Here is a 27,370-nt window from a genome sequence, read left to right on the forward strand (position 1 = left end):
GGTCCGGGTAGGGCGAGCTGGGGAGGAAGGCAGAAAGGAGCGGGGTTGGGGAAGCGGGGTTGGCTCCAGGCCTGTCTCACCGAGCTCAGCCCCACGGCCCGGCCAAGCCTCGTGCAGCAGGGATACGGCCCGGCTTCCTGCTCTGTCCCGTGCCAGGATCGGGGCCGAGCAAAACAACAGCTGTCTTCCGGGAGCCGTGGGAGCCGGGCAGCACGGAACGCAAATCTGAAGCTCGACCCCTGCAGCCCCGAATCCTCCGGCAGCGATCTGCTGGGACGGCACAGGGTGGGGGCAACAGGAGCGCCGCCGGTGCCGGAGTCACATCAGTCCTGGTTTTACGGCCGGGCTCGTGATGGTGTTGGTTTTATGGCTGGGCTCGTGATGCGTTTATGGCCGTGCTGGCACTGCCGCTGGTCCTCCCGGCCCCGTACCCCGCATCCCGCTGGCACTGGGGTGGAGGATGGCAGCCGAACTTTGCCCGGCGAGGTGCGGCTCCCGAGGGCTCCCGCGAGAGCTGCGGCACCGCGACAGCGTCCGTCCGCTGCCGGGCACCTGGATGGGGAGCGGGGTCCTACCCGGCCCCTGCGAAGCGTCCTCACCGCCCGCATGTCACCAGGGCTGCGCTTTGGTGCCAAGACCCCGCATCACGTAGCGGCCGTCGGCCCGACGGCGTGGAGCAGCGCTTAGCAGGTACATGGCCCCGAGATCCGCCCCGCACCGCCCAGGGCAGCGGGACCCACGCCGGGCCCGTCCGACGCTGCTGCCCACGACCCCCCAACCCCCGGAGCTCGGCAGTGCGATGCTGCCCCAGGGAGGGGTTTGGCGGCGGGGGGGGGCAACGAGGACGCTCAGGGTCCCCGTAGGGCTGGGGGATGGGATGCGGGCCCCGGTCCCCAGCGTCGCCCTGAAGTCTCCTTCTCCCCAGGCTCGGCCAGAGGAGGGACCCTGAGGCTTCCAGCGCTGCTCCGGGGATCCGGGGTGGGGGGGAAGGCACGGCCCATGGCAGCCGGGCTCCCCCCGTGACGCCAAACTGGACCCCGCCGCCCCGCAGGAACCGCCCCCCGGCCCGACCCCGCCCCACGCCGCGGGCAGCCGCCGCGATGCCGCGACCATCACCGGTGGGTCGGGCCGGGGGGACGGGGAGGGGTCCGGGAAACTCTCGGCCTCGTCCCTTCCGCGCGTCCCGGCATCGCCTGCCCCGTATCGCGGTGCCTCAATGCCGCCGGGAGGTGGCAGCAGGGATCTCCCCCCAGGAGGTGGAAGGGAGGGGGGAAGGATGAGGGTCCCCGTGAGCCGCCCTGCGCTGGGACGCCCTCTGCGGGCACGAGTGGCTTTGGGCTTATCCGGCTGCTGAGGGCACCAACCCCGGACCCCACGGGGGCAGAGGGGGCAGGAAGTTCTCCTCCAATGCACCCCCCAAGCCAATTCTGTGCCCCCATCCCTGCCCCGGGTGCCCCCATCCCACAGCTGACGTGCTGTCCCCGTATCCCCAGAGCTGTGCAGCGGCGATGTCCCCGAGGTGGAGATCGTCACCCTGCTGGGCGAGCAGCTGCCCCGCTACACTCTGCGTGCCGACACCGTCTTTGGCTACGACCACGAGGACTGGCTGCGTGCCCCCCCCGCCCCGCAGCCCCCAGCCCCCCTGACCCCCCAGCAGATCGAGGAGACCCTGTGGTACTTCCGTGAGTGCCCTTCTCTTGCTGTGGGGCTGACCTGGGGCCGTGGGGTGCAGGGTTTGGGGTGGGGTCACAGGGCAGTGCAGGAGCTAATCACCACTAATGGGATTGGCGGAGTGGATTTCCTTGGCCAGAATATCCTGGGCTAATTCTGCTGGGCTGAGCTGGACATGTGCAGGGAGCCCCAACATCTCCCAGGGACCCTGCCCAACCCCACACCCACACTGTGCTGAGGCTCCATAGTGTTGGGAGCTGGTGGGGGCACAGGAGGGGTCTGTGCTCTGCTTGGACATTGGTGTGTATGTGCTGGGGGCAGGAGCAGAGCAGGGGGCCGCCCTCGCTGCCTCCTCCCATGCATGAGGGGCTGGGGGCACCCCCTGGCTGTGGCATTCTTGTGCTTGTGGCCCCGTGGTGTTCCTGCCCCCCTCAGCCATCAGCCTCAGCTTCCAGCCCTGTGCACACAGTGTGGCTCAGCGGTGTCACCACTCCCACTCCATGTCACGTTTCTCAAAGCCCCGTCTGTGTGTGCTGTGCCCCCACCCCCCCATCCCCTCACCCAGACTGTTAAGCTGCCATCAGAAATAGCCCCCTGTAATCTACTTGTGCAGACGCAGAGACCTGCATGGAGGAGCAAAGCTCTGGCAGGGATTAGGAGGGAGCAGCTCCTGCACGCTGCGTCCTTGGGGTGCCCATAGGTTGGTCCCTACCCACAGACTGTGGAGCCCAGGCAGGAAGGAGGAGAGGGCAGAGCCAAGAGGGTGTTGTGGCTGAGGCAGAACTGGAGGGGGTCAGGATCCTGAGTGGGACTCCAGCAGGCAAATAAAGGCATGGTGTGCTGCTGAAGGGCAGCTCCAGCCGCGGCCTCGTCGGTTCATTGATTAGTTCAGTGCTAATGAGGGCAGGCGCTGGGGGCGGGTGGTGATGGAGGCGCTGTGCTTATGAGCAGTCCTGGCATCCTGACGGAGAGCAGCCCCGCTGCCCCCCACCCACAGCCCCCTGCCCACAGCGCCTGCACAGTGTGCCACACAGCTGCTCCATCGTGTAAGCAGAGTGTGATTTATTCAGCTGCCAGCACTACGCGGCTGCTGCTCAGGGACCGGTAACCCCTCGGTGTCCCCTCCGGGCAGCTCCCACTGGGGGATGCAGTGCACAGACCACCCCGTGTCCGTGCGAGGCTGGGAGGTGGGAACCAGCAGCATCTCCTATGAGGAGCACATCTCCATGGCGTGTGGTTCTGCGGTGCCTGATGGGGGCTGTGGGGTACACGATGGGGGCCGTGGGGGCATGATGGGGGCCGTGTCCCCATAGCGCACAGAGCTGCTGCTGCGGGCCGAGCTGAGCTGCCTGCTGTGTGCTGTTCTGTGTTGTGCTGTGTTGTGCTGTGCTGTGCCGAGCCGGGGGGAGCGTGCAGCCCCCGACCCCGCCGCCCCCGCCCCGCTCCGGCCTCAGCGCCGCCCCCGGGACGCAGCGGGCAGGTGCGCGCCGGGCGACCCCATAAATAGGGGCGGGAGCGGACGGCTCGGCACGGCTCCGCGGTGGGCACGGCACCATGGAGATCTGGAGCAGCCCCGCCGCTTACGACGAGCTGAACGGGAACGCGGAGAGAGGCGGCGGCGGGGACCCCATCGCCCGGGAGCTGGAGGAAGGTGGGGGGTGCGCGGGGCTGCGGCGGGGCTGGGGCTGCAGTGGGAATGCGGGGTCGGGGGCTCCTCAACAGCCGCCCCACCGCTGCCATCTCCCAGTCTGTGCATTTCCCTTGGGGTTGGCGATCCCCCCCCTTCCCCGGTCCCACTCACCGTGAAGGATTGCTATCCGGTCCCTTTGGGGTCACTGTGACCCCAGGAGGGGTTCCTGCCCGCTGTTGGTGGGCAGAGCGATGGGGAAGGGTCCGTGGGGCTTTGGGCAGCCCTCCCATGGGGGTGTGGGCTCCCACACTGTGCTGGCCCAGCCGTGGTGCTTGGTGTGTACGTGTTGGGCAGCGTACGGCTCCCAGGGCCCGCTGCTGGCTCACGCCATAAAGATGCTCATGCTCCAATTATTTCCAATTAACGGCTCAGTGGCCTGACCAAGTGCGGTTAGGGACCCCTGCGGGAAGCAGGCCCTGCTGAGGGGAGGGGGCTGGGGCTGAGGATGGCCCCCCATCCCTATGGATGCACCCACTGGGGTCTGGGCAGGGACACGGGTGGCGAGTGGGGGCATCGCCATGGCGACGTGCGCCATTACACAATCCCATCTGGGGCAGCATAATGGGATTTGTGTGGCTGAGCCTCCCCCGTTAACCCACTTTGTCTGCCCGCCTGGGGGAGTGCGTGGGGTGGGGGCTGCAGGGTAAGACTGCTGGGCTGCTCTGCTGGGGAAACTGAGGCACTGAGTCGTGGGGCTGTGAGCACTGTGGGCAGCTCTGGCAGTGGCTGTGGGGTGCAGGCAGAGCTTGAGGCCTCATGCTCACTACCAGCTGCCTCTGCAGATGGGTGGGCACCCCCTGTACCACCCATCTGCCCCAAAGGCCCAGATATACTGGGGGTAGGTGCAGCACCACAAGAGGGCAGATCTCAGTGCTGGGCCCCACTGTGGCTGTGAGTTTGGATGCTGTGGGTTCTGCCCCTTTGCTCCTGGCTGCTGAACATGGGCTGGAGCAAATCCCTGTGCTCAGCCAGCGACCCCATGGAGAAACTAGGGCAGGGCTGGTTTCCTGCAGTGACATCTGGGGGAGGGGGCTGGGGCAGGCTGGGGGGACGTTGCCTGCAGCTCGACTTCATGCAGCGCTGCACGGCGCTGTTTGTGCCTGTGCTCCCAGCCTGGCTTTGCGTTGGAGACGTCACCTCCCTTCAGCCCCTCCTTCCCATCCGTGTGCCCTGTGTCAGAACTGGGGGACACTGGCACCTTCCCCTTCACAGTGAGATGTGGGGTGAGGTCGGCGTGTGCCCCACAGTGCCACAGGAGCGCGCCTGCCTGCACTGTGCAGCTGCTGCCCAGCAAATGGTGAGCAGCGCGGGGCAGCTCAACGCAGCTGCTGCAGCCATCGCCCATCACTGTGCCCGTGGGTGAGCTGCAAGCTGCAGAACGAGAGGAGGGGGCAGCAGGGAAGCGCCGAGCTCCCCCTGCAGCCCTATGTACGCACAGCCAGGTTCAGTCTTTGCCCTTCTCCCCCAGTCCTGTGCGCCGAGCGGGCCGTGCGGATCACCAAGACGTACCACGACATCGATGCTGTCACCAACCTGCTGGACGAGGTGTGTTGGTGCACGGGGACCTCGGGGCTGCGGGGCGGGGGCTGGAGGGGACGGTCCTGGTTAACACTCAGTGCGTTCCCCCCACACCTCCCGCAGAAAGAGAGAGACCTGGAGCTGGCAGCGCGCATTGGGCAGTCCCTGCTGAAGCAGAACCGCAGCCTGACGGAGCGCAATGAGCTGCTGGAGGAGCAGCTGGAGTTGGCCAAGGAGGAGGTACCGCCCTCAGCCCTGGGGTGGGGGGGGGCTGTGTAGGGCTGTGCCTCTGAGCTGAGCCCTGATATCCCCCCCAGATCGCACAGCTGCGCCATGAGGTCTCCATGAGGGATGATCTGCTCCATTTCTACACCACCAACACAGAAGAGAATGAGCCCACCTCCACCCCCATCACACCGTGAGTGGGCCCTATGGGGCTGCCCCATGGCTGTGGGTCAGGGTGCCGGCAGGGCCCCATCCTGCCCACACTGTAGGTGTTCAATGCCCACCCTTCTGTCCCCAGGCTGCGCCGCAGTGAGTCCTCGCTGTCCCTGCAGCAGTACTTCCAGTACGACGCTCTGCAGCAGAAGCTCCGGTGTCTGGAGGAAGAGAACCAGAAGCTTCGCCTGGAGGTGGGGGCAGTGGGGCATCCAGTGGTGATGCTGGGGGGGAACACTCTGCTCATCGCATACAGACCCTGTCCTCTCCCCCAGGCCACCACCATCGTGACAGAGACCAGCCGGTACGAGGACCAGGAGCAGCAGCTGATGATTGACTGTGTGGAGCAATTCTGTATGTGGGCTGGGCCGGGGGGGGGCACCTGCTGGGTGCTGGGGAGCACCTGGGGTGGATGGTGATGGTGCTCCCCACCAGCTGCAGCCAGCCAGCAGGTCACCTGCCTGTCGGAAGAGCTGGCCCGCAAGGCTGAGGACACAGCGAGGCAGCAGGAGGAGATCAGTCAGCTCCTGGCACAGGTGGTGGAGCTGCAGCAGAAATGCAGATCGGTGAGCATCCCTCCCCTGCTCTGTGCTGGGGGGCACTGGGGGCACAGTGTGCAGCCCCCCCTGACTCCCCCTGCTGCTCTGCAGTACGGCACAGAGGTGGAGGAGCTCCAGCAGCACCTGGCTGTGGCCAAGGAGGTGCAGCAGCAGCTCCGGACGGAGGTGAGTGTGGGATGGGGGGGGGGGGGTGGGGTGGCTGTGGGTCCCCCCCGGTGGGTTGTGCCCTGAGCACTGCTTTTCCCCCCCCCCCAGCTGCAGGATCTGCAGGACAAATACGTGGAGTGTGGGGGGATGCTGCAGGAAGCCCAGGAGGAGGTGAAGAGCCTCCGCAGCCGCATCCTGCCCAACAGCACCGTCAGCCGCTACGGCACAGGCAGCAGCCTCCTGCCCATGGTGTGTATGGGGAGGGGGGAGGCACGGGACTGGGGGGGGGCACAGCTCCCCTGTGTTGACACTTCTCCCCCCCACCCTGCAGGAATCATTGGCTGCTGAGATCAAGGGGACGATGAGGAAGGGGACGGAGTCCTCCTCAGACTACAGGTAGGGGCTGATGCCCTGAGCTGGGAGGGGTCCAAGTAAGGAGATGTGGCCCCGATCACAGCCCCCTTCCTTCCCTGCCCAACAGGAGCTGTCTGCGCGTTTTCGAGACGGTGAAGGCAGTGAACCACGCGGCCAAAGCCCGATCGAGCTCCGCGTCCCCCCAGCACACACCCGGCTCCAAGCAGACGTCGGCTGCTCCCTCCGGGGGGGGCAGCACTCCTCACTCCGGTCCAGAGGGCGCCCAGTGAGTGTGTGGGGGCCTCAGGGCAGAGGGGCTGGGGTGGGCTGGGGGATGTCGAACGCAGCGCAGTGCGGTGCCCTGAGCCCCTGACCCCGTGTCTCCGCAGGACGGTGGGCCCACGGGCGGCCCCCGGCCGTCAGGACCTGGAGGCGGCGGTGCAGCGGCTGTCGGAGGAGGAGCGCTCCTTCGAGGCGGAGCGGGAGCACAAACTGTGGCGGCTGCGGGATGAGGACGGCTCCAACGGGATCCCGACACCCAACGGCAGCGTTGTGTCCGCCGGCACCACCTGCTCGGGGGGCTCTGAGCACACCGCTGCCTCCGGCTTCTCGCTGGGCTCGCTCAGCTTCCTGCCTGACAAGCTGCAGATCGTGAAGCCGCTGGAAGGTGAGGAATGCGAGGGGACATCGTGCAGCCCTGGGAGTGCCAGAGGGGCCCTGTGTTCTCAGCTGAGCCCCTCTGCACGCCTGTATCCCCAATTCCAGGCTCAGTGACGCTCCACCACTGGCAGCAGCTGGCACAGCCCAACCTGGGGGGGATCCTTGTGCCGCGCCCCGGGGTGCTCACTAAGGACTTCAGGCCACTGGACATCGACCTGGAGGAGGTGTACAGCCTCACTGACCTGGAGGAGGATGAGGTGGAGGCTGCCTCTTTCCAGCTGCTGCCCACCTCCACACCCGCCAAAGCCATGGAGGGCCCCGGGGGTGAGCGGGGGGCACGGGATTGGGGGGGATGTGGCCCCCAGACCCCCTCTGCCCTCCTGTGCTCTTTGCCCCGTGCTCTTCCCTCTCCCATCCCTTCCACCTGTCCATCCCCTGGTCCCATGAAGGCACGTGTCCAAGGAGGGGCCAGGAGAACTCTGGGCTCTTTGAGCCTCCTCTGAGCTGTATTGGGCTGAAGCACAGCCAGCATTGCTCCCTGGGTGTGGGGTTCTGCTGCTTGTGGCAGCTTCCAGCCTAATGCTAGTGCTCCTATGGGCCCCCCACCTGCTCTCCATGCTTTTCCCACCCATGTCCCATTAACCTGCTGTCTCCTGTCCCCTCCAGTGTTCCTCTCTGCTAACAACCTCCCCCAGACCCCGTCCACCTTCACCATCACCACCTGCCACATCCTCCACCCCACCACTGAGCTCACCATGGTGATGCCCAGGTATGTTCCTCCTCTCCCCCTCACCACTGCCTGCTGCCTTTCCTTGTCCCTCCTGCCTGTTCCGTCTCCACCCTTGGGGGCTTTGTGTGGGAGGAGTGGGGCACTGAGGCTGCAGCAGCGCCTGCTGCCTTCCTGCTGGGGTCAGGATGGAGCAAGGAATGGGCACCTTCACTGCTGAGAGCTGCTGCAAAGCAGCAATTGGTGTGAGCTGGAGTTCACAGCATCAGTAAAACCAAAAAACAATCACGACCGCACAAACTGCCCTGCATGGATGACGAATGAGGGCACAGCACTGGGCCCAGCTCTTCCTGCAGCCCCAGCTCCTCACTGAGCCCCGCTCTGCTCTCTCCCTGCAGTCTGCATCACTCCGTCGTGCCTTCTTGTGGGCCCTTTGAAGGGCTGAATCGCAGCCCCCCATCTTCGCAGCCGTCCTGCCCAACACCGGCACACCGCCCCCAACCCCCCCTGGGCCTCGTCCACCTCCTGCTGCGGCGCGGCATCAACGCAGTGGTGCTCCCGGCCCCGACCAGCAGAGCCCCCCCGCTCCTTCCCCATCCCTGCGCTGCGCAGGAGGAGCAGCGGGATCCCTCATTGCGGAGCAGCATCTTCAGCGGGAACCTCGTGCAGAAGCTGCGGCGCCTGGGGCTGCACCGCGTGGTGGCGCGGGGGGAGCGATCCTACGAGCAAGGGGAGCGCCGGGAGCAGCGCGATGCGCCCACGTGAGGGCACAGCAGAGCGGCGGCACGTGGGACTGAACGAAGGCCCCGCTCTCTTCATCTGCAGCGCTGGGATCCCTTCACTGCATCACCCGCCCTGGGACAGCACAGAGCCCCGCAGCCCCCAATGGAGAGGAGCAGCGGCCCCCTGGGGCTTCACGTGCCGGGCTGAGCCCCCACCCTGGACACCCGGACCGTTTCTAAAGCGGTGTTTTCTAAACTCTTTCTGCCCACACGTCGATGTAGCGGGGCTGCCTGCAGCTGAGCCCCATCTCTGTGGAATAAATGCGAGCACCTGAGGCTGTAGTGCGCTGTGCTCCCCCCTGAGCCGCACCTCTCAAGGATGGGACAGCACAGAGCTGGGAGTGCTAAAGCTTTATTGCGGGACCAGAGATGTGCTGAGAGTGCCAGGGCTCCGTGTGGGGCTACGCAGCATCGGCCGCATCCTCGGTGCTCCGGCGGCCAAAGTCCATCCAGTCGGGGTAGAAGTGGTCGTGCAGGGCCTCGACCCCCCCGTTCCCCTGCACGAAGCCTTTGCGGTCGCTCAGCTCTGTGGAGGTGGAGGGAGAGGGTCAGAGCCAGACGGGGTCGGGGTTGGGGTGGGTCAGAGCCGGGAGCTGCGGTACCTGCGAAGACGTGGGGCAGGAAGCGGGAGATGAGGCGCTGCTGCTGCTCCTGCGAAGGGGGTTCGGGCCAATCCCGCTGGGCCAGGCTGGAGGGGGGATGGTGGGAGCCCCCCGGGGCCTTCGCTGCCGGCCGGCACAGGCAGGCGGTCACCGCCACGCTGAGGACGAGGCCGAGGAACACGTTCGTCTTCATGGCTGCGGAGGGAAGAGGAGAGCGGGGCTGCAGCCCGCAATCCGGGGCGAGGGATGGGCAGCAGCGTGCTCGTCCCCAGCGCCCCTCCACCCAGAGTCCCCCACGTCCCTCCCTTCCCACATCCCTTCTCACCTCACGCTGCTGCTCCAGGGGCTCTGCGTCGCTCCCCGCACTCTGGCTGCACTTTTGAAGGCCCCCGCGCTGCGCTCCGCCCCGGGGCGGCTCCGATCGCTGCGGTGTTCGGGGTGCGGAGATACGTGGGGCTGGACGCACACGGCCGCCCACACACACACACATGCAGCTGTGCACACACACGTGCACACGTATCTGTGTATCTGCATGCACACATGCACAAGTACACATCTATCCATAGATCTATCCATAGGTGCACTTATCCATACACACAGACACCCATCCATACACACGTGTGTACATATGTACTCACACACACACACACACACACACACACACACACACACACACACACTCCAACTCCATTCTGAGCTGCCCCTCAGCTCTGTGCCCTGCACCACGACATGGGGGCAGGGATCCATGGGGCTGCAGCAGCTGCAGGGCCCCTTCCAACACAAAACGCTGTGATGCTGGACACAGACACGTGTATGGGCTGTGGGTACGTGTGTGCACACTTAGTCGTACACAGGGGCAGGTGTAGGCACACAGGTCATCATGTGTGTGCTGCTCACCCCCCCTTGTGCTCAGTGGGGCAGCACCGGGGCTGCTGTTATCTCACAGAGCCACAGTTCCTCTGGTATTGAGCTCATCCCGTGGTGTTTGGGAACATTTCCCTTTGACAGAGGCTGCAGTGGTGACGCACCAACATCTGCCCCAGCCCTGGCCGTGTTTGCAAAGGGCACCACTGCTCAGATAAACCCCAAACAAATGGGCTTTGGATGGGCAGGAGGCAGCCAGCCCCGCTCCTCCGCTGCCCGCAGTGATCGATGGTTCCCACTTGGGAGCGGTTTTTACAAAGAACAAACAAATTGTTTTGTCGTTTTGGGCTTTTAATGGCTCGATCTGGGCCAAATGAGCCGTGCTGTGATGGCTGCTCAGCGGCTGCTCCCTGCAACCCTCGCTCTGTGGGGCTGCAATGTGGGGCTGCAGTGCCCATGGGCACCCGGGGCTGCTGCCGTGCCCAATGCAGGGACCACTGGATGCCCCTCAGTGCAGGCAGGAGCTCTGAGCAGCGCTGGCACGTTGTGCCTCTGCTGATGGCTGAGAGGCAGCTCCTGCAGCAAACTGCTTTCCGGGAGCAAAGTCTCCCAGGGGAACACAGGGCAGCAAGGTGAGCTGGGTGGAAAAGCAGCTGAAAGTCAGAGCCTTCACAGCAGCAAGAGGACAAACAAAGCACCATTTTTGAGAGCTGCCAACCCCCGAGCAGCCATAAGAAGCAGCAGCACTGACCCCACAAACCACACAAGACGTGGTGCAAGGGTCGGGACAGTCCAGCCCAGCGAATGATTCAGCCTCTGCTCACGGCCTGTTTACTTCAGCTTTGGCCATGGATGAGGAAGCGCAGCACCAAAGTCTCTCTGTGTTCCCCTTCCTGTGCTGGGTCACACCGTACTGTGCTGCCTGGCCCAGCAGGGCTCACAGAGATACACGGCCACAACAAAGCGCTCTGCCTTCAAAATGCAACTGAATCCAGCAAGCCGCTACTTTTCAAAACCATTTTTATTTAAATAAGACTTTTAAATACATTACAGAAAACATTAAAAAGGAAACCAAAGATCTGTTACTTCACAGGGCATTAGGCAGCAGCCGCTGGTAACACGTAAGCTCTGCAGCTCTATTTACAATGATACTCGTCACATTAATCCAAAGTTGATCCCTTGTCAGAAGTTTAACCCAGTTCCTTCAGGTTCAGCAGCCCACGCTCTTTGGGTCTGCGTGACATCAGCGCCTGCCTGGCCAGGACTGCAGCCATCCAGCCTGAAGGTCGCACCTCCTGCTCAGCTTCCTCAGGTCCCTCAGCCACCAGGAATGACAGACAGCCACAGGAATGACAGACAGCCACCAGGAATGACAGACAGCCTAACAGGGTCCTGCCTGCCCTGGCCGTGCTGCAGCTCAGCACCTCACTGCAGGCCCACCACGGTCAGTCAGTGCCCATGGAAACGAGAGGAGCCACGGAGGGGGTGGGGGGAGAGATGGGGGCAGTGCCTGGGCTCAGTGGGGAGCAGTGGGGGCACTTGTGGCGTCGTCCAGCCTGAAGCTAAACGCCCAAATGACCTCTGTTAAATGAGGGACAGCACGACGAGATAGCATGGGCTCTTGTCAGTTTATTACATCACTGAATTACACTCGTCCAGACTGAACAGTAGACCCAAGAATGTTACATTACACAAACCGACTGGTTTTAAACTTATGACAAGGGACAGATGGGAATCTCATTGTAAGGAAATCTTCTTGCATAAAGCTCCAGTGGCCCACGGGCACTTAAAACCCATGGACTTTCAGCTGGTCGTCTTTGGCCAGTCCAATCTGCAAGACAAGAAACGCACTTTATAGCACCTCTCACCACACAAACCTCTGTGTCCATCCACACACCGTCTGCACTGCAGCGCTGCCCAATTCCTGCTCTGCCCCACAGCGTGCAACGAAAACAAGGCTGCAAAAATCTCCCAGGACAACGCGCTCCTCCAGCAAAGGTTACAGTGAGCGCAGCAGCCGCTTCCTCCCTCTGCTGCTCTATTGCACAACATGAGGCTGCGCCCCGCCATGGCAGCGCTGGGTCCAGCAGTGCAGCAGTGCAGCCTTACCTCCACGAGGAACTGGCAGATGTTCTTGCGCTGGTCGCCCTGCAGCTGGATCACTTCTCCATACTCGGGGTGCTCGATCACAGTTCCATTGCAGGCAAATTTCTGGGGAAAGGAGGAGGATCCTTCAGGATCACAACAGCTGGACCTGCTGCCCCCCCCCACCTCCCCGCGGCCCCCCGTGTCCCCCCGCCCCCCGCAGCTCCCCCCCCCCACCTTCTTGAACGCCTTCACCAGTTTCTTTTTATCGTAATCATCCGCGATGCCCTGGACAGTGGTGAGGGTTTTCCTGCCGTTCCGCTGCTGGATCCTTATATGGATGTAGTCCTCAGTGCCGGCAGGAAGCAGGTCATCACCCTTACTTGCATCAGCAAAGGGGTCTGCGGAGAGAGCGCGTCAGCGCCGGTCCCGCCCCGCCGCTCTCCCATTGGCCCTCCCGCCCGTCCGTCACCCCGGCCCCGCCCCTTCCGCCGTCCCTCGCCCCGCCCCCCCGGCTGACGCAACGCGGCCCGGAGCGCAGCTGCGCCATGGGGCGGGGCCGCCGCAGGGAGGGGCCGCCGGGCCCGGCGCCGCACAAAGGCCTCACCGAAGGGTTGGAGGTTCTGGATAGCGGACATACGATACGCTTCCCTTCCCTCGGCGAGGCGGCGGCGGCGGACGGCGGCGGAGGCGGCGGCGCGGCGGGTGGCGGCGGCGGCGCGAGCGGCTGAGACGGAGGATGCTCTCGCGGCGGCGGCTGAGGACGCTGTCACGGGGGCGGGACCGGCACCGCCCGCTTATATACCTCCTCCGCGTGACGTCAGCACGCACGGGAAACGAGCGCGGCGATTGGCCGCCCGGCCGGGGCGTCACGACGTACGGCCGAACGCGGCCGCGCCCCGGCTGGCACGACGGGAGCCGCACGCATGCGCAATTCGAGGCCGCGCGAGGGGGGGTTGGGGGGCGGCCGAACGCGGTGTGGCGCATGCGCAGTGCGGTGGTGCCTCGCGAGGCCTCGGGCGGTGACTGGGGCGGGGGGTCCCGCGGGGCGCGGCGGATCTAACGGCACCGGATGGCACGGAACAGCATAGCACGGCACGGGATAGCACGGCACGGCTTAAACAGCTCTTATACACCTCTGGGCTGCACGGGGATGGAGCTGTGCTGCACGGAGCTGTGCTGTATAGAGCTGTAATGCACGGCGCTGTAATGCACGGAGCTGTTGGAGCTGTAATGCACGGCGCTGTGCTGTATAGAGCTGTAATGCACGGAGCTGTAATGCACGGCGCTGTGCTGTATAGAGCTGTGCTGGATGGAGCTGTGCTGCATGGAGCTGCACGTAGCTGTGCTGCTCAGCCCACTTCAGTGTCTGTCCGGCGTTCTGCAGCACCTGCCGCCCCTCCGTGCCGTTCTGAGCTGGAGCACGGGCTGAAATTGCCGTTAAAATGAGAATTTGCTCCACATCTGCCTCGAACCAGCAGGCGGCGCTTCTCACCCCCCCGTTTCTTCTCAGTTTTCCCCGCCCCGCCCGCACAGCGGGGCAGGAACCGCACCATGTCAGTGCGCCTCGATGCCAATGGAGAGCATCATCCCCCGGCACGGCTCCATCGCAGCGGGGAGCTGCGGGCCCCGCGCCGCCCGCGAGGTGGCGATGCTGCTCCGTCCGGCTGCACGGCGGGTCTGCGGCGGCTGCCGCATTCCTAGAAACCAGCTTTTCTCCTCCCGCATCCTTCCTGCGGCCTGTGGGTCCGCACGCAGCCGGGGTCGGGATGAGCCGCATCGCTGCTGTTTGATCCCAGCGGTCAGCAAAGCAGCACCAGCGATAAATGAGCTCCCGGATCGCAGCACAGCACGGCAGCGGTGTGCACAGCTGTGGGGCAAAGGCCGTGCATCGAAGGTCAGCATCCCTCCTCATCCGGCCCAAAGGTGGCAAACCCTGGAAGAACACGGAGCTGATCTGTGCCCACCCGAGCTCAGGGCTGGGATGGAGGTTCGGTAACTGGGCTGTGAAGCTCCTGGCTCTCTGTCCCCAGGCACAGCAATGTTGCCATCCTGCCCTGTGCTGCAGGAAGCAGCTGTGGGCACGTGGCTCCTGCCTCCCCCAGCAACCCTCTGCAGCGCCGTGCTGAGCTGCTGTTATGGTGTCCTGCAGGGTGTGCTCGACACACTGCATGGGGCTGAGGGCAGGCTCTGCTCCCCTGGCTCCTGCCCTGCCCTGGGCTGCAGCCTTCCTCCCGTACGGCTCAGCCTTCGTCATCCCCAGCTGTGAAACCTCCACTCTCCGCGAGGTGCCAGGAGAGCTCTGAGCACGGGGCTGCCTGGGAGTGCTGCTGAGCTGCGAGCAGGAGCAAGTTCAGCTCTTTGCTGCCTGCCAGTCCCTTCAGCAATGGGGGCTGTGCAGCTCCTCCTCGGGCAGGGACATGTGGCCATGGCTGTGCCGCAGGGAAGGGAATGGGGAGCTCCTGTGGGTGGGGGTGGCAGCTCCAAACTGTGCTCGTACCGTGCATTGTGCATTTGTCCCCTGCCTACATGTGGGGCTGCAGCATGTTGTGGGTTTGCCGTGGAAAAGCAGACCGAATCCCCTTCCATCCCGTCCATGCCCTGCATTGCTCCTAGGGGCTGTCCTGCAGCAGGATGGTTCAGAGCCCCCCCTGGGTGAGCTTCACACACATTGCTCACACCACAGGACGGTGCTGAGCAGCGCAGTGCTGGGAGCCCTCACCTGGGCACTCAGCAGCAGCAGCCAGGAGCAGCAGAGCAGCCCAAACTCACAGCAGGGAGCAGGGATTGGGATGGGGAGATCCCCCCCACCACACCCCATGTTGTCCCTGCCTGCCCTATGCAGCTTTGCTGTGGAGCAGAGCTGTTGCTCTGGGGCACGGTGATCCCTCGCATGAACCGCCTCTGGGGATGCCCCCTTCTCACCCAGGGAATGAGGCCAGAGGGTCTATTGCTGTGGAGAGGCTGAGGGACGGCATTAAGGCAGCTCAGGGAGCAGGACAGGGGGCTGGGCGGGTTCTCATGCTCAGCCTCCTGACAGAGGCACAGGGCTGACTCAGAGCCGTGGCAGCGCATCGCAGACTGCTCTGCTCAGCAGCTCTCGGCCCCATTCCCACATGTCAGCAAGGGCACTGCTGCCAGGTGTGCCCGCTGTCCTGCTGCTGGCACACTGGGCTCACACTGTGGCTGAAGGATGATCAAGAGGTGCTGTCAGAAGGGGCTGAGCTGCCAGGGCTGCTCACAGCCGGATCCCAGTGGGGTGCAGCTGTGCTGGGGCTGAGGCAGAGGAGCACACTGGGGCACTGGCAGCAGGGCTGTAGCACGTCTCCTGGGAAGCAGAGACAGTGGGGCTGGGAGCACAATGCTCCCCACTGCATGCCAGGGAGAGATCATGGGGACATGTGAGCTGGGCCCAGCCCTGGGCAGCTCCCAGCCGTGGGAAGTTGGTCCCTTACAACAGCTGGGTCTGGGCCCTGTTCTGGGTGCGCACTCACGGGGTATCTCCAGTGCTCAGGGCAGGACATTGAGGCCCTTGGTGTGGGTGCCCCCGTGCTCAGCTGCTGTGCAGTGGGGCCCGAGGCAGAGCCCCTTTCAGCCAGGAGCTGCCCTACAGCCTGCACAGCGCTGCACCCCGCACTGCCACAGAACTGCTTGGATCAGAAGGGACCTCAGAGGACATGCAGTTAAATGGGAACAAGGCGCTGAGCTGGGCAGGGAGGACCGGGGCTGGTGTTGGTGTGAGCAGCAGGAATGGCAGCAGCAGGGCTGGCAGTGCCAGGCAGAGTGACACAGCCCCGCTGTGCCGACTGGGCTGAGGGACGGGGCAAGGCAGCCGAATCCCTTGCTCAGCACCCGCTTTGCCCCACTTCGCGTTTCCCTTACGAGGCAAAACCCACGAGGTGTGTACAGCTCCGCCGCCCCAGCCCTGCGGCCCCTCCCTGCTCGGCGCTGCCTACACGCAGCAACTCCCCGAGGGACAAACACGGGCCGCCGGCCAGCGCCTTCCGCGCAGCCCCGTCCCGGCACGGCCCAGCGCCGCGGGGATCGGCCGCTTACACAACGCAGCCGCCGCCCTGCCCGGCCGAGAGGAGCGGCATCCAGCGCCTCGTGCTCCCCGTGCGGACCGCGTGCTCCCGGTGCTGCCAGTCCGGCTGCTCTGTCCCTTGTGGGCACCGGGTACAGTGACAGCCGCGTGCAATGCCCGTCCCACGGGACCCTCATCTAAGCCAGCAGCGTGTGCCGGCCTGGAAGGGGAGCAGGGAACTTTGATGGGCTGTGTGCGGGTTGGACAAAGCCCGGCTGCCGGCCCTGCTTTGGGCTGGGAGAAGTCTGTGAGCAAAGTGCCCGTCTGCCTGCAGAGCGCTGCCATCCCTGCAGGCCCCACATCTGCTGCCCTCCTGCTGGCACTCGAGCTGCTGCCTGCGTTGGGCCTCAAACCCCAATTGGGGATTGCTGTTGTCCTGAGCTGCACATCTGCCGTGGCCACAGCTCTGCCAACAGGCTGCCCTGGACACCGAGACAAAGCTGCTGCCTTTCCACGGCAGTCTCAGCTCCATGCTCACCAGGACCCCCCTGAGCTGGCAGCAGGTTTGGGTGAAGCCCATGGGGCTGAGGTCGGCTGCTCCTCACAGCCAGCAGCACCACAACGTGCTGACCCTGCCCAGGTCTGTGCTCTGCATCACCCTGCTCCAGGACGGGCTCCATGTGGATCTCAACCTTTGCTTTTCAGACCCCGGCTGCAGCCGAACCAGGAGCAGCATCAAACTCAAGCCACATCCCCACGCTGAGCCCATTGCCTCACAGGCTGGAGAAGGGGCTGCACAGCGGATCCCCAAGGCCCAGTTGGGGGGGGTCTCCATCTGCACTCACAAGGAGGCCATTTTGGGGCCGTGCTGCCCTGCTGTGACTTGCCCAGCGCCGGGTGGGGAGCAGAGAGGTGGGGTCGGGTCGGCCCGTTCCCATCGCTGTCAGCCGCCGCCAGCCGGGCGTGCCGGGAGCCGCCTGCACTGATTGCACAACAGCCGGGCCGGGCGCTGCACTGTGCCACGTTCCCAGCAGCTCCTGGGAGATGCTGGAGGACAAGGTGCCCCCATTGCGCCCCGCAGAGCCTCGTGGGTTCTGAACGCTGTTTGGGGTCCCTCTCACAGCAGAAGAGGTGGGGAGGGATGCAGGCATGGAGCTGTGCTCTCAGTGTGGAGCAGCACCAGGTGTGGGAGCCGCGTGCCACGCGTAGCTGCAGCATGGCCATGGTGTGGGCACAACAGCTGCGCTCCATGCCATGGCTGCGGATGCAGCTCCCCAGGGCCACAGGAGAGATGCAGACCCTCCTGTGCTGGTTTAGCACCAGGAAGGCTGGCAGATGTCTGATGGTGCTCAGTGAGTCCTGCCCTGTGTGCAGTGCTGACACCCTGCTGGTTTCTGACCCCTCAGCACATCCCACCTCTCCCTTTCCCACCCACAGGCCTGGGCCCAGAGCAGCCACTGTGGGGCCAACCTATGCCAAACAGTGTGAGGGCCGAAGGACCTCCTTGGCCCAACGTGGCCACTCGTGAGGCTCCGACCTCCTGGGGACAGCAGTGTGAAGCCCCCAGCTCTGCGTCACTGAGACCCACACACTGTGAGCCCTCGGGTTTGGCTGCTCAGCTCCCAGCTGTGTGGGTCTGCTTGGCAGTGCACAGGGACAGGGCAGGCATGACCCCCCCCAGAGCTGTGGGACCCTCAGGCAGCAACGCTGGGCTGGTTGTGCCCGCAGTGTGGGTGAGCCCGAGCCGGGGCCAACGGGGTCCCTGTGCCCACCGAGCTCCCCAGGCAGAGCAGTGCGGGCCGAGAGCTGTTTCTCAGGCTCCTGCTGATGGTGAAAGCCGTTTCCCAGGCGTGGGCCGTGAGGAATGCAAACGCTCTGAAGTTCTCTGTAATTACCGCCGGGCGAGTTGCAGCGTGGAGCCGAGCCCCAGCCGCGGGCGTGGGAGCGAGAGGGTGACGCACCGACCCGTCCCCTCCTGCCCCAGGAACGCGCCGCGGTGACTCACGGGGCGGGTGGGGACACGAGGCGTGACTGGGAACGTGCGGAGTGCCGGGCTGCCCCCACTGCACTGTAGAGCCCCGCGTCCCACGGCCGCTCGCCCCGTGGCGCCCAGTACCCCGCACTGCCCGCACCTCGGGCACCGAGCCCGGCTCCGTCCCGCATGTCACCGAGCGCAGGGAGCGCCGTTCCCCGGCCGGAGCCACGCGGCCGCGTTTCGGACAGCCCTGAGCCTACGGGCGCCGAAGCCCCTCAGAGCGGCACTGAGCCGGTGTTTGACCCGCCACGGGGGGCTGTGCGGCCGTACGGTCAGCACCGGGGCATCCCAGAGGGAAGGGCTGGGGAGGGCCGGGGGCTGCGGCAGAGCAGAGGCGCAGCTACAGAACCAGAGTCGGGGGCTGCACGGCCGCTTCCGAGCGGAGCGGCTCCTCGTGCGGTACATCGCAGTGACTCAAAACCACCCGCAGACGTGCGTGCACGTTCTCGCACATACACGTGCAGCGCTCACACGTATCCGTGCCGTCCCCTCCCCTCTCCGCCCGAGAAGGGCTCGGCTCTGTCAGCCGGGGACCGGCGCAGCCCCCGCTCCGGGACGCAGAGCCCGACCTGGAGCAGCACCGAGCTGCGTGCGGGGCTCCGCGCCCTGCATTTGCGGGCTGCAGGCCGGGAACGGCTGCCCGCACTGCAGTACCCCGCACAGCCCGCACCGCACCCCGGTGGGCTCCGGAGCACCCCGTGTCCCGCACCGCTCGCTGCTGCCCCCCCCGCCTGCCCCGCGCCGCTCCCCGCCGCCGTCCCGCCCCGCCGCACCCCGCCCCGTTCCCGTCCCGCTCCGCCGCCAGCGGAGGGCGCCCGTGGGCAGCGTTTGTGCCTCCGGCAGCGCCCGGCGCGTCCCCGCGGGGTTCGAGGCCGCTCATCGGCGCGTCCCCGCCGGGCTCGGGGGTCCCTGCGGGAGGGCCGACCCCGCCCCATCCCGTCCCGGAGCCCCGGCGCATCTCCCCGCTCCGCCCCGCTCCGTGTGCCCCCCCCGCCTGGGGACACCGCTGACGGCCACGCCGGGGGCTCCCAGGGCGGCAGCACGAGGCTGAGGGTGCCGAGCTGAGGGGTTGGTTACCGCCGGGGTTCGCTTCCCTGCGGTGGCTGAGCGCAGCTCTTCGGATTGAAAACATTCAAATAAATAAGAATGGAAAAATTAAAAAAAAAAAAACAAAAACAAAAACACAAAAAAACAACCAACAACAACAACAACAACACGGGAAAGAGCTGATGGGCAGAGGCTGGTGATTACTGTCGCTTATCGGGAGGATCGGCCGCGCTCCAGGCGAGAGGAGCGCAGTGCCGGGCGCGGTGCCGGGTCCGGGCAGATCCCAGCGCCGTGCCAGACAGCCGCCCGCGGCCCTTCGCTTTGAACGGCGCACAGAAAACCATTAAGTGCTGCGAGGCGCGCGCTGCGCCGTCGGGGCGGAGGCACGGCCGGAAAGCACGGCCCAGAACTGCCGCCTCCGAGGGTCCGGGATCACGGCCGGCGCCCACCGAGGTCCGGAGCTTTCCTGGCGAGAGCCCCCGGAACGCAGCGCCCGCAGCTCCCGTCGCGCACACCCGTCCGGTTCGGGGCTCACGGCATCCCGAGCGCAGCGCTGGGGGCAATGGGTGAAAGACGCTGCCAAGGCGAGGGTGAGGAAACGCCAGAGCAGATCGCTAGTTGGAAAACATGCTGAAAAAATAAGGTGGGAAACTCCAGAGGTTGGGGACTGCTGTGCACAGAGCTGAAACACTCTGTGACAGCTGCAGAGTTCGGCTCTTCTCAGACACAAAGAGCCTGTCTGGGGTAAAACAAGCTCCGGTTTGTCATTCTGCCTCTCCCTCGCCAAGCCCTGGCCGTGCCCCTGACTGCAGCCCGAAGGAATTCCCAGGAAGAGCTCTGGGCTCTGCAGCAGGGAATCCCCGGCCTTGGGATGCTCCGTGTGCGGCTGCTGCCCAGCGTGGGAGCTGAGCGGGGCTGGGACGGCACCACAGCGCCTTCGGGGGCAGCAATGAGCACAACGGGCTGCCCAGGACCCCATCCAGCCCGGTCCTGAGCACCTCCAGGGCACACACAGCTTCCCTGTGCCTCACCACCTTCGTGCTACAGATTTCCTTCCTAAAAGTCACCCCTGTGATCTCCCCTCCCAACAGTCCCTTTCCCTGGTCCCACTGCTGCCTGTAACCTGTTCCTCCTGCTGTCAGCATGCTGGGAGAAGAGAACAGCTGGGTGGCCTCGAGCATCACCCATTCACCCACTGCCCATCACCCACCTCCCATCTCTCACTGCCAACGCCCCTCTCCCAGCATCTGCCTGCCGGCTGAACACCCCGGGTCTGCCCAGGAGGGAGTTTCCATTGCACACACACCATAAAGATTCCTTTCATGGTAACAAACCTAAGAATGCTTTTTTCCAGATAATGTGTGGGGGCTGTCAGGACATGTTCGAGCAAATGATAAAGAATCAGCAGCCGAGATAAAAAGAAAGGCAGTGCATTTCACTCCACGCCTTGGTGTATTTGTTACCCATCCCGGTGCTGTTCAGCCCTATAGAGCAGAGCGGGGCACAGCCCATCCCTTCCACTCATCCCTCCCAGCGCTGCGTCCTTCAGCTCTTCCTGCAGAGCTGTGAAGTGCTGTGAACTGCACTTAGGAGAAGCTGGCCCACAGGGGAAACACGCCGATTCCTAATTAGCTCTCATTCATTTCATTAAAAGCTCAATTAAGTGCTGTTGTCTGAGGCAAGCTCAGCACGCTGACCCCGGCCTTTCACAGCAGCGCTCAGCTGTCCCTGCTGCAGCTCAGCCCCATCCCACGCCGCACACCTGCGGCACCGATAGCATCTGCGGCGCGGCTGGGACAGGAGCCGACGGCGTCTCCTGAATGTTGTGGTGTATTTTTATCTCAGGGGAATTTACCGTGGGTGTCTCAGCCTGCGAGGCTGAATTCTTCCACCATGAGCTGGGGAGGGCAGCGCTGCGGGCTGCGGCTGCGAGGGGATCCCGGGAGGGTCGGCCGGGGCAGCAGCTGGATTAGCTGAACTTCTGTGTTCCAGTGGTATCAAACAAAGGACCCAGATTCGGCTCTGTCCGCCCTGGGGCTGTGGCAGAGCTTTGCCCCTTTGTGGCAGTTGTCAGCTTTGGGTTTGGGATGCGGTGGGGCACTGGGTGTGCAGGCAGAGCTCAGCACAGGGTCTGCCCGACGCTGGGGCTCCAGGCTGATGTGGGAATGGCACAAAGTGCAGCTGAGAGCCGCAGTGTGAGCGAAGCCAGCACAGCTGCACAGCTCAGCACAGGGGTGGCCGAGGAGCGCGGCTCCCACACGGCGCTGTGCCACCAGCACTGCTGGGAAACACTGACCCCCCGCGCCGGACGGCAGCGTGCCAGCAGCCAGGTCACAGCCACACATCTGCCTGGGCTGCAGCGCTCCTCTGTGCCCTGCTGCTGCCAGGCCCCGTGCCCAGCTCTCAGGGGGATGTGGCACCACCAGCCCAATTGGCAGAGCGTGCAGTGCGGAGAATCACAACACAAATCTGGAGCAAAAAAGCTCCAAGGCTGTTGTGCACAGCAGAGCCCTCAGCTGAGGGTCCTGCACCAACCTGGGCCGGGCTGCTCCGTCCCACTGCCCTCTGCTGCTGCGGGACAGCACGACTCCCTGTGAAGGCCCTGAGGTGCATCACGGATGCAGCTAGATGTTGTTACTGTTGTGATCTTTGGGGAATAGATGAAAGGAAGGAGGCACCCTGAATTACCGAGGGTGAGGCTCTGGGAACATTTGAGCAGCTCCAAAATCAGTTAAGTTCTTTAGAATGTGAAAACAGCCAGAGGGGCCCCGGGAAGGAAGGAGATCACGGCGGGAGAGAAGTACAAAAGCTGCCTAATCCCCATAACTCCATCGCTGCCTCACAGGAACCTCTGCTAAAAGCAAGAATCACTTCTCTTATCCGCAGATGACATCTCTGGAGCCAGCCAGGCCAGCAGCTTGGGTGTGCGAATTTCCACTGCATACTGCAACACCTGGCGCCGCATCACTGAAGGGATTGTTTTTTTCCAAGCAAAGAATACAACGGCGCAGTGTCTCCCTTCCTGCTCCTCTGCCGCCTGTCAGGCTAATTCCAGTCCAGCCGCATTGCTACAACCACAGCGCCCAGTCCCTCCATACTGGTGCAGGTGTGGCCCCATCCCGCACAGCTCCAGGCGGTGCTGTTCAGCCCCCATTCTGCTCTGCGCTGCTCCCTGTGTGCCCCCCACATCCCCCATGTGAGTTCAGCATTGCTGCCTGGCAGCCCCACACCTGCAGCAAAACATCAACCCATATGAGCACAAGCACAGCAAAGGGCCGATCACATTCTTGCATCGGGAGCTGTGTGCGATGTGTCCTGGCTGTGGGTGTCTAACGCAGTTCCAGTTCTCTTTATCTGCCCTTGTCTGCCTGAGCATCACACCTTGTCACAGCAGTGAGACAGCGGGAATGGAGGCACAGACTTTGCAGAAGCCACAGCTGCTGCTGAAAGGCGCTGTAGGAAAGCAGTCAGGTCTGAAGCCACAACCCAGGTGCCACTGGGAAGCAGTGAGTGCCTGCAGCTTAAGTGACCGAAACCCATCGCTTTGGGGACTTTCCGACCTCTCAGAGGTTCACCCTACACCACTATGTCAGCAGAAACCACCACAGTTTCTTCTTTTGAATTACAGGGTTCTGCCAAATGCAGTATCAGTACAAAGTACCGCCAGGTCTGTGCTTGTCCTGGATAGAGGTCCTGGATGGAAGCTTTCCATCTGGCTTTGGTTCAGCCCTACATACAGATTATGGATGCTCAGAGCTCCTAAGTCAGCAGCTTATGTTGGCTTCAGGCACTTTAAAAAACCAAATAGATAAATGTGTAGATTTGAAGGATATCGGGTGCTGGAGGACAGTGTCGCAGGGGATTCACTTGTTACTTCATGCAGCAGCGCAGGGTGGAGTTGCAGCGAGCACCTCCACGTCTCAGGTGCAACACTGAAATGCTAAAACGTAGCCCTGAGCGAGGAGCCTCCGTCCTGAATCACAGCTGTGCTGGGAACGAAAGCGGAAAGAGCAGACGGTGGTGTGCTGCAGCGATGCTGGTGGGAAGTGACAAAAGATGTGAAACAGGGGCGAGAAAAGTGATGATTCTGGAATTTGGCTGCGAGTGTCAGGGGTGACGAAAAGCAGCGGCAACGCCTCCCGCGTGGGCTATAAAGGGCTGCGGGCAGGGGAAGCGCGCACTGCTGCCTGCACTGCCAGCCCGCCGTGCCCAGCCTCTGCCTGCACCATGAGCACCACTGTCCGGCAGTTCTCCTCCTCCACCTCCCTCAGGGGCCTGGGGGGGGGCTCCAGCAGGCTGTCCTGTGGCCGGGCAGCCGGCTATCGGGCCCCCAGCGTCCACGGGGGCTCCAGCAGCTACTCCGTCTCCTCCCGCATCGTCTCGGGGCTCGGCAGCAGCTATGGGGGCAACTACTGCAGCAGTGTTGGAGGGGGCCTCGGCGGGGGCTTTGGGAGCGGCTATGGGGCCGGCTTTGGGGCCGGCTTCGGGGGCAGCTTTGGGGCCGGCTTTGGGGGAGGTGATGGCATCCTCCCGGCCGGTGAGAAGGAAACAATGCAGAACCTCAATGACCGCCTGGCCGCCTACCTGGACAAGGTGCGCGCCCTGGAGGAGGCCAACACCGACCTGGAGGTGAAGATCAGGGAGTGGTACAAGAAGCAGGGGCCCGGCCCCGAGCGCGACTACAGCCACTACTACCGGACCATCGAGGAGCTGCGCAGCAAGGTGGGTGCGGTGGTGCACACGGTGGGACACCCGATCAGACATTAAGCAGAGTGCTGCTTCTCATCAGTCAGCTCTCATGGTGAGAGCCTCTCGATACCTGTGCAGTGTCAGGATGGAAATTCAGAGATTGCTCAGTTCTGACTGCATTCTTCTAGATGCAAATACTGATAATTCTCACTGGAAGAAACTGATGTAAAAGGAGCGAAAATGAAGAATTAGGGACAAGCCTGCTTTCATAATGTGCCTTTTTCTTGAGACTTTAAAGCCAGTACTTGGGAAAGTTGTAGGTGTCTGCAAAATGGGAAGCACCACAGTGATATCTGTAAACACTGAGGTGAGATTTGTCAACATGAAGGTGGTGTTTGTAAACTCTCAGTCACAGACTCTGCAGACCTCTGTCCTGCTGCAGGGAAGGCCACGTGCAGCAGAGATGCTCTGGGATGCTGGTGTGGGATGCAGGGAAACCCCTTCCTCTCTTTCTTCTTTGTCCTCCCACACTCAGCCTCCAGTCTTCTCCCAGCTTGCATTCTTTGCTCTTATATTTGTAATACGAACATCAGAGGCTGTAGGTACCTGTTCTCTTCAGTCTCCATTTCTGCAGTCAACAAATCAAATCTATCCCAGGACCAACGGGCACCATGTTTGCCATGCACAAACTCCCTGCTGACCTGCAGGCCTATCAGCAGAGCTGCTGTGTGCTGGGGTGGGAGCGGTGATTCCTGATTGACCCTTGCATAACCACCCAGTGCCCTGAGGCATGGGAACCAGTGCTGTTATCTCACATCTGTTGTGACTCCGGTCTGCCTTTTGTAATACTTAGTGATGGAATGTTGGAAACTGAGGTCACAGAGGCTTTGGAAAGCCCCAGGCTGCTCCAGACATGTCCCTGTCCCCACAGACTCAGTGTGTGCTGCTCCCTGGGCTTCTGATGCTCATCCAGTGCTTTCTTTTCATCCTCCCCCCTCCAGGTGCTGGGGGCCACCGTTGACAATGCCAACCTCCTGCTGCAGATCGACAATGCCAGGCTGACAGCTGATGACTTCAGGACCAAGTAAGTCACATCTCCTGGAAAAAGGGAACAAGGTCTGCAGAGATGTTTGGTGAAAATTCCCATCCCAGACCCAGAAAGGCAGCTTGGAAACAAAGCCTTCAAATGTAGATGTGATTTCCAAAGCAGCCAGTTACCAAATCCTGTAGGCACTCCATAACTTCACTGTTGCATGTGTGAGCACTGGGCTGCTGTGCTTTCACCTTCCATGCATGCAGCTTACCAAAGCCCAGACCAGTACTAAGGCCCAGTAGTGTCAATACAAGGCTGTGTTGTGGGCTCGAGTGACATCATTGCTTTGCCAGCTGTGACACTGTGCACAATGCGAGCAGCAGCCAAGGGGCTCTGCCCCAACTAGATGTGATCTCAGCATCCTTGGTCACTGCTGTTGTGTCTCCAGGTTTGAGACGGAGCAGGCCCTGCGCCTGAGCGTGGAGGCCGACATCAACGGGCTGCGCAGGGTGCTGGATGAGCTGACCCTGGCCAGGGCCGACCTGGAGATGCAGATTGAGAACCTGAAGGAGGAGCTGGCCTACCTGAAGAAGAACCACGAGGAGGTGAGCGCAGCGCCAGCACCCACTGGGACTGTAACGTATATCCAGGGTAGAGGGGGTCAGGCATGGGGTGCGGAGCCATCCGCAATCAGGGCTATCACTCCTGTGACATCGCCTTTCCTTTTCCCCAGGAAATGAACGCGCTGCGTGGGCAGGTGGGAGGAGAGATCAGCGTGGAGATGGACGCGGCTCCTGGCATCGACCTGACCAAGATCCTGGCCGAGATGCGGGAGCAGTATGAGAGCCTGGCGGAGAAGAACCGCAGGGACGCCGAGCAGTGGTTCTTCAGCAAGGTGAGCTGGACGCCCGCGGCTGCGCAGCCACGGCTGTACCCACACCGGGCTGTGCCCACACTGGGCTGTGCCCACACCGGGCTGTGACGCGCGACTCGGCTTCTTGCAGACGGAGGAGCTGAACCGCGAGGTGGCCATCAACACGGAGCAGCTGCAGAGCGGCAAGACGGAGATCACGGAGCTGCGCCGCACCATCCAGAGCCTGGAGATCGACCTGCAGTCCCAGCTCAGCACGGTACGCGGGGCCGCTGCCCGCCGGCGTGGGGATGGTGAGGATGGGGCCGTTCCCCGCCGCCCCCATCCCCCTGAGCCCGTCCTCTCCTCCGCACGCAGAAAGCGGCGCTGGAGGGCACCCTGGCCGACACCGAGGCGCGCTACGGCACCCAGCTGGCCCAGCTGCAGGCGCTGATCACCAGCGTGGAGGAGCAGCTGGCCGAGCTGCGCTGCGACATGGAGCGCCAGAACCACGAGTACCGGGTGCTGCTGGACGTCAAGTGCCGCCTGGAGCAGGAGATCGCCACGTACCGCCGGCTGCTGGAGGGCGAGGACGCCCAGTGCGTGGGGTTTGCATGGGCAGTGGGAAGGGACAGGAGGTGGGAAGGGGCAGTGAAGGTCTGTGTTCTCTCAGCTCATGCCCTGATGCTGGGCATGCACTGAGTGTCCCTTGTTGCTGATGCTGCTGCACAGTTGGGGGTCCCACAGTGCTGTGTGCCTCAGGATGGGGAACAGGCATTGCTGGCAATGGCCTGCCATAGTGCCCCGAGCCCCGGCACACACTCCCCTAGCACTATCTTCCTCTTAACATACCACAAAGTGGTTTCCTGAAGCCCTTATAACCATACAATAAGGGCAGGTATAAGAAGGGAAGGCAGGGCTTCAAATAATGGTTTTGTCTCAGTGTCTGCTCTCTTTTTTCCCCTTCTGACCTTATCTCATTTCCCCCTGCAGCATGTCCTCCCACTACGCCTCGCAGCCTGTGAAAGAAGGTGAGGACCCCTCAAGTCTGAAGCACAGACTGCATCCACAGCACCTTCCTACCATAGACCCATACTCTCTAACTTAATCCAGTTCCTATTTTACGACATTTTCAAAGTGTGAATTGGCAGAAATTGTTCTAATATACCAAAAAGACATTTTAGAAGATTATCAGTGTGGAGCAACTGTAATAACAGTTGTTAAGGTGTGGGTAAGAGGAAACCCATGGCACGGCACTGCCATACAGAACGCTTCCTTCTCCCCCTGCAGGGCCTGTGACCACACGCCAGATCCGCACCATCTTTGAGGAGGTGCAGGACGGGAAGGTGATCTCTTCCCGTGAGCAGATCACGCAGGCTGCACTCTGAACACTCCACTCCGGTCCCACAGCTTCGCTTCGTGCCGCACCACTGCAGCCCAGTCCCCTTCTCTAAGCACTGTGCTGTGTGTGGGCATCAAATAAAGCTTCTGGCATTTGTGCACACCTGCACCTCGTCTCATTGCTCGGCCGGGCCTCCCATTTATTCACCTGCTGGACACAGGGCTCTGGTGAGCACCCTGCGCAGTGCAGCCG

At 63.2% G+C, this 27,370-nt stretch overlaps 4 protein-coding genes across 5 annotated transcripts; 2 read left to right on the top strand and 2 right to left on the bottom strand.

Moving 5' to 3' along the window:
* The first annotated feature begins 3,112 nt into the window (after positions 1–3,112).
* HAP1 (huntingtin associated protein 1) lies at positions 3,113–8,827 on the top strand. 2 transcript variants are annotated; one of them, XM_072356511.1, is made up of 15 exons: positions 3,149–3,322; positions 4,830–4,906; positions 5,003–5,119; positions 5,197–5,297; positions 5,403–5,511; positions 5,593–5,671; positions 5,753–5,883; positions 5,968–6,042; positions 6,133–6,273; positions 6,356–6,420; positions 6,506–6,664; positions 6,768–7,045; positions 7,144–7,362; positions 7,705–7,807; positions 8,164–8,675. In XM_072356511.1, exons 1-15 carry the CDS (start codon positions 3,226–3,228, stop codon positions 8,528–8,530), a joined length of 2,118 nt encoding a protein of 705 aa, XP_072212612.1. In that variant the 5' UTR covers positions 3,149–3,225; the 3' UTR covers positions 8,531–8,675. The 2 variants fall into 2 exon arrangements, with proteins under 2 accessions (XP_072212614.1, XP_072212612.1); XM_072356513.1 differs by lacking the exon at positions 7,705–7,807 and having other exon boundaries at positions 3,113–3,322; positions 8,164–8,827.
* Positions 8,828–8,829: 2 nt separating this feature from the next.
* On the bottom strand, positions 8,830–9,342 carry LOC140262265 (gastrin/cholecystokinin-like peptide). Its single transcript, XM_072356514.1, has 2 exons — positions 9,150–9,342; positions 8,830–9,073 (listed from the first exon to the last, which is right to left on the bottom strand). Exons 1-2 carry the CDS (start codon positions 9,340–9,342, stop codon positions 8,949–8,951), a joined length of 318 nt encoding a protein of 105 aa, XP_072212615.1. The 3' UTR covers positions 8,830–8,948.
* A 1,674-nt stretch (positions 9,343–11,016) lies between these two features.
* Positions 11,017–12,874, bottom strand: EIF1 (eukaryotic translation initiation factor 1). Its single transcript, XM_072356596.1, has 4 exons — positions 12,706–12,874; positions 12,336–12,499; positions 12,123–12,224; positions 11,017–11,844 (listed from the first exon to the last, which is right to left on the bottom strand). Exons 1-4 carry the CDS (start codon positions 12,734–12,736, stop codon positions 11,800–11,802), a joined length of 342 nt encoding a protein of 113 aa, XP_072212697.1. The 5' UTR covers positions 12,737–12,874; the 3' UTR covers positions 11,017–11,799.
* A 10,524-nt stretch (positions 12,875–23,398) lies between these two features.
* On the top strand, positions 23,399–27,241 carry LOC140262209 (keratin, type I cytoskeletal 14-like). Its single transcript, XM_072356399.1, has 8 exons — positions 23,399–23,926; positions 24,895–24,977; positions 25,375–25,531; positions 25,660–25,821; positions 25,931–26,056; positions 26,155–26,375; positions 26,770–26,807; positions 27,067–27,241. The coding sequence occupies exons 1-8, from the start codon at positions 23,432–23,434 to the stop codon at positions 27,162–27,164; spliced, it is 1,380 nt and encodes a 459-aa protein (XP_072212500.1). The 5' UTR covers positions 23,399–23,431; the 3' UTR covers positions 27,165–27,241.
* The last annotated feature ends 129 nt before the right edge of the window (positions 27,242–27,370 follow it).

Source organism: Excalfactoria chinensis, chromosome 24 (genome assembly GCF_039878825.1).
Source record: "Excalfactoria chinensis isolate bCotChi1 chromosome 24, bCotChi1.hap2, whole genome shotgun sequence".
Classification (NCBI taxonomy): Eukaryota; Metazoa; Chordata; class Aves; order Galliformes; family Phasianidae; genus Excalfactoria; species Excalfactoria chinensis.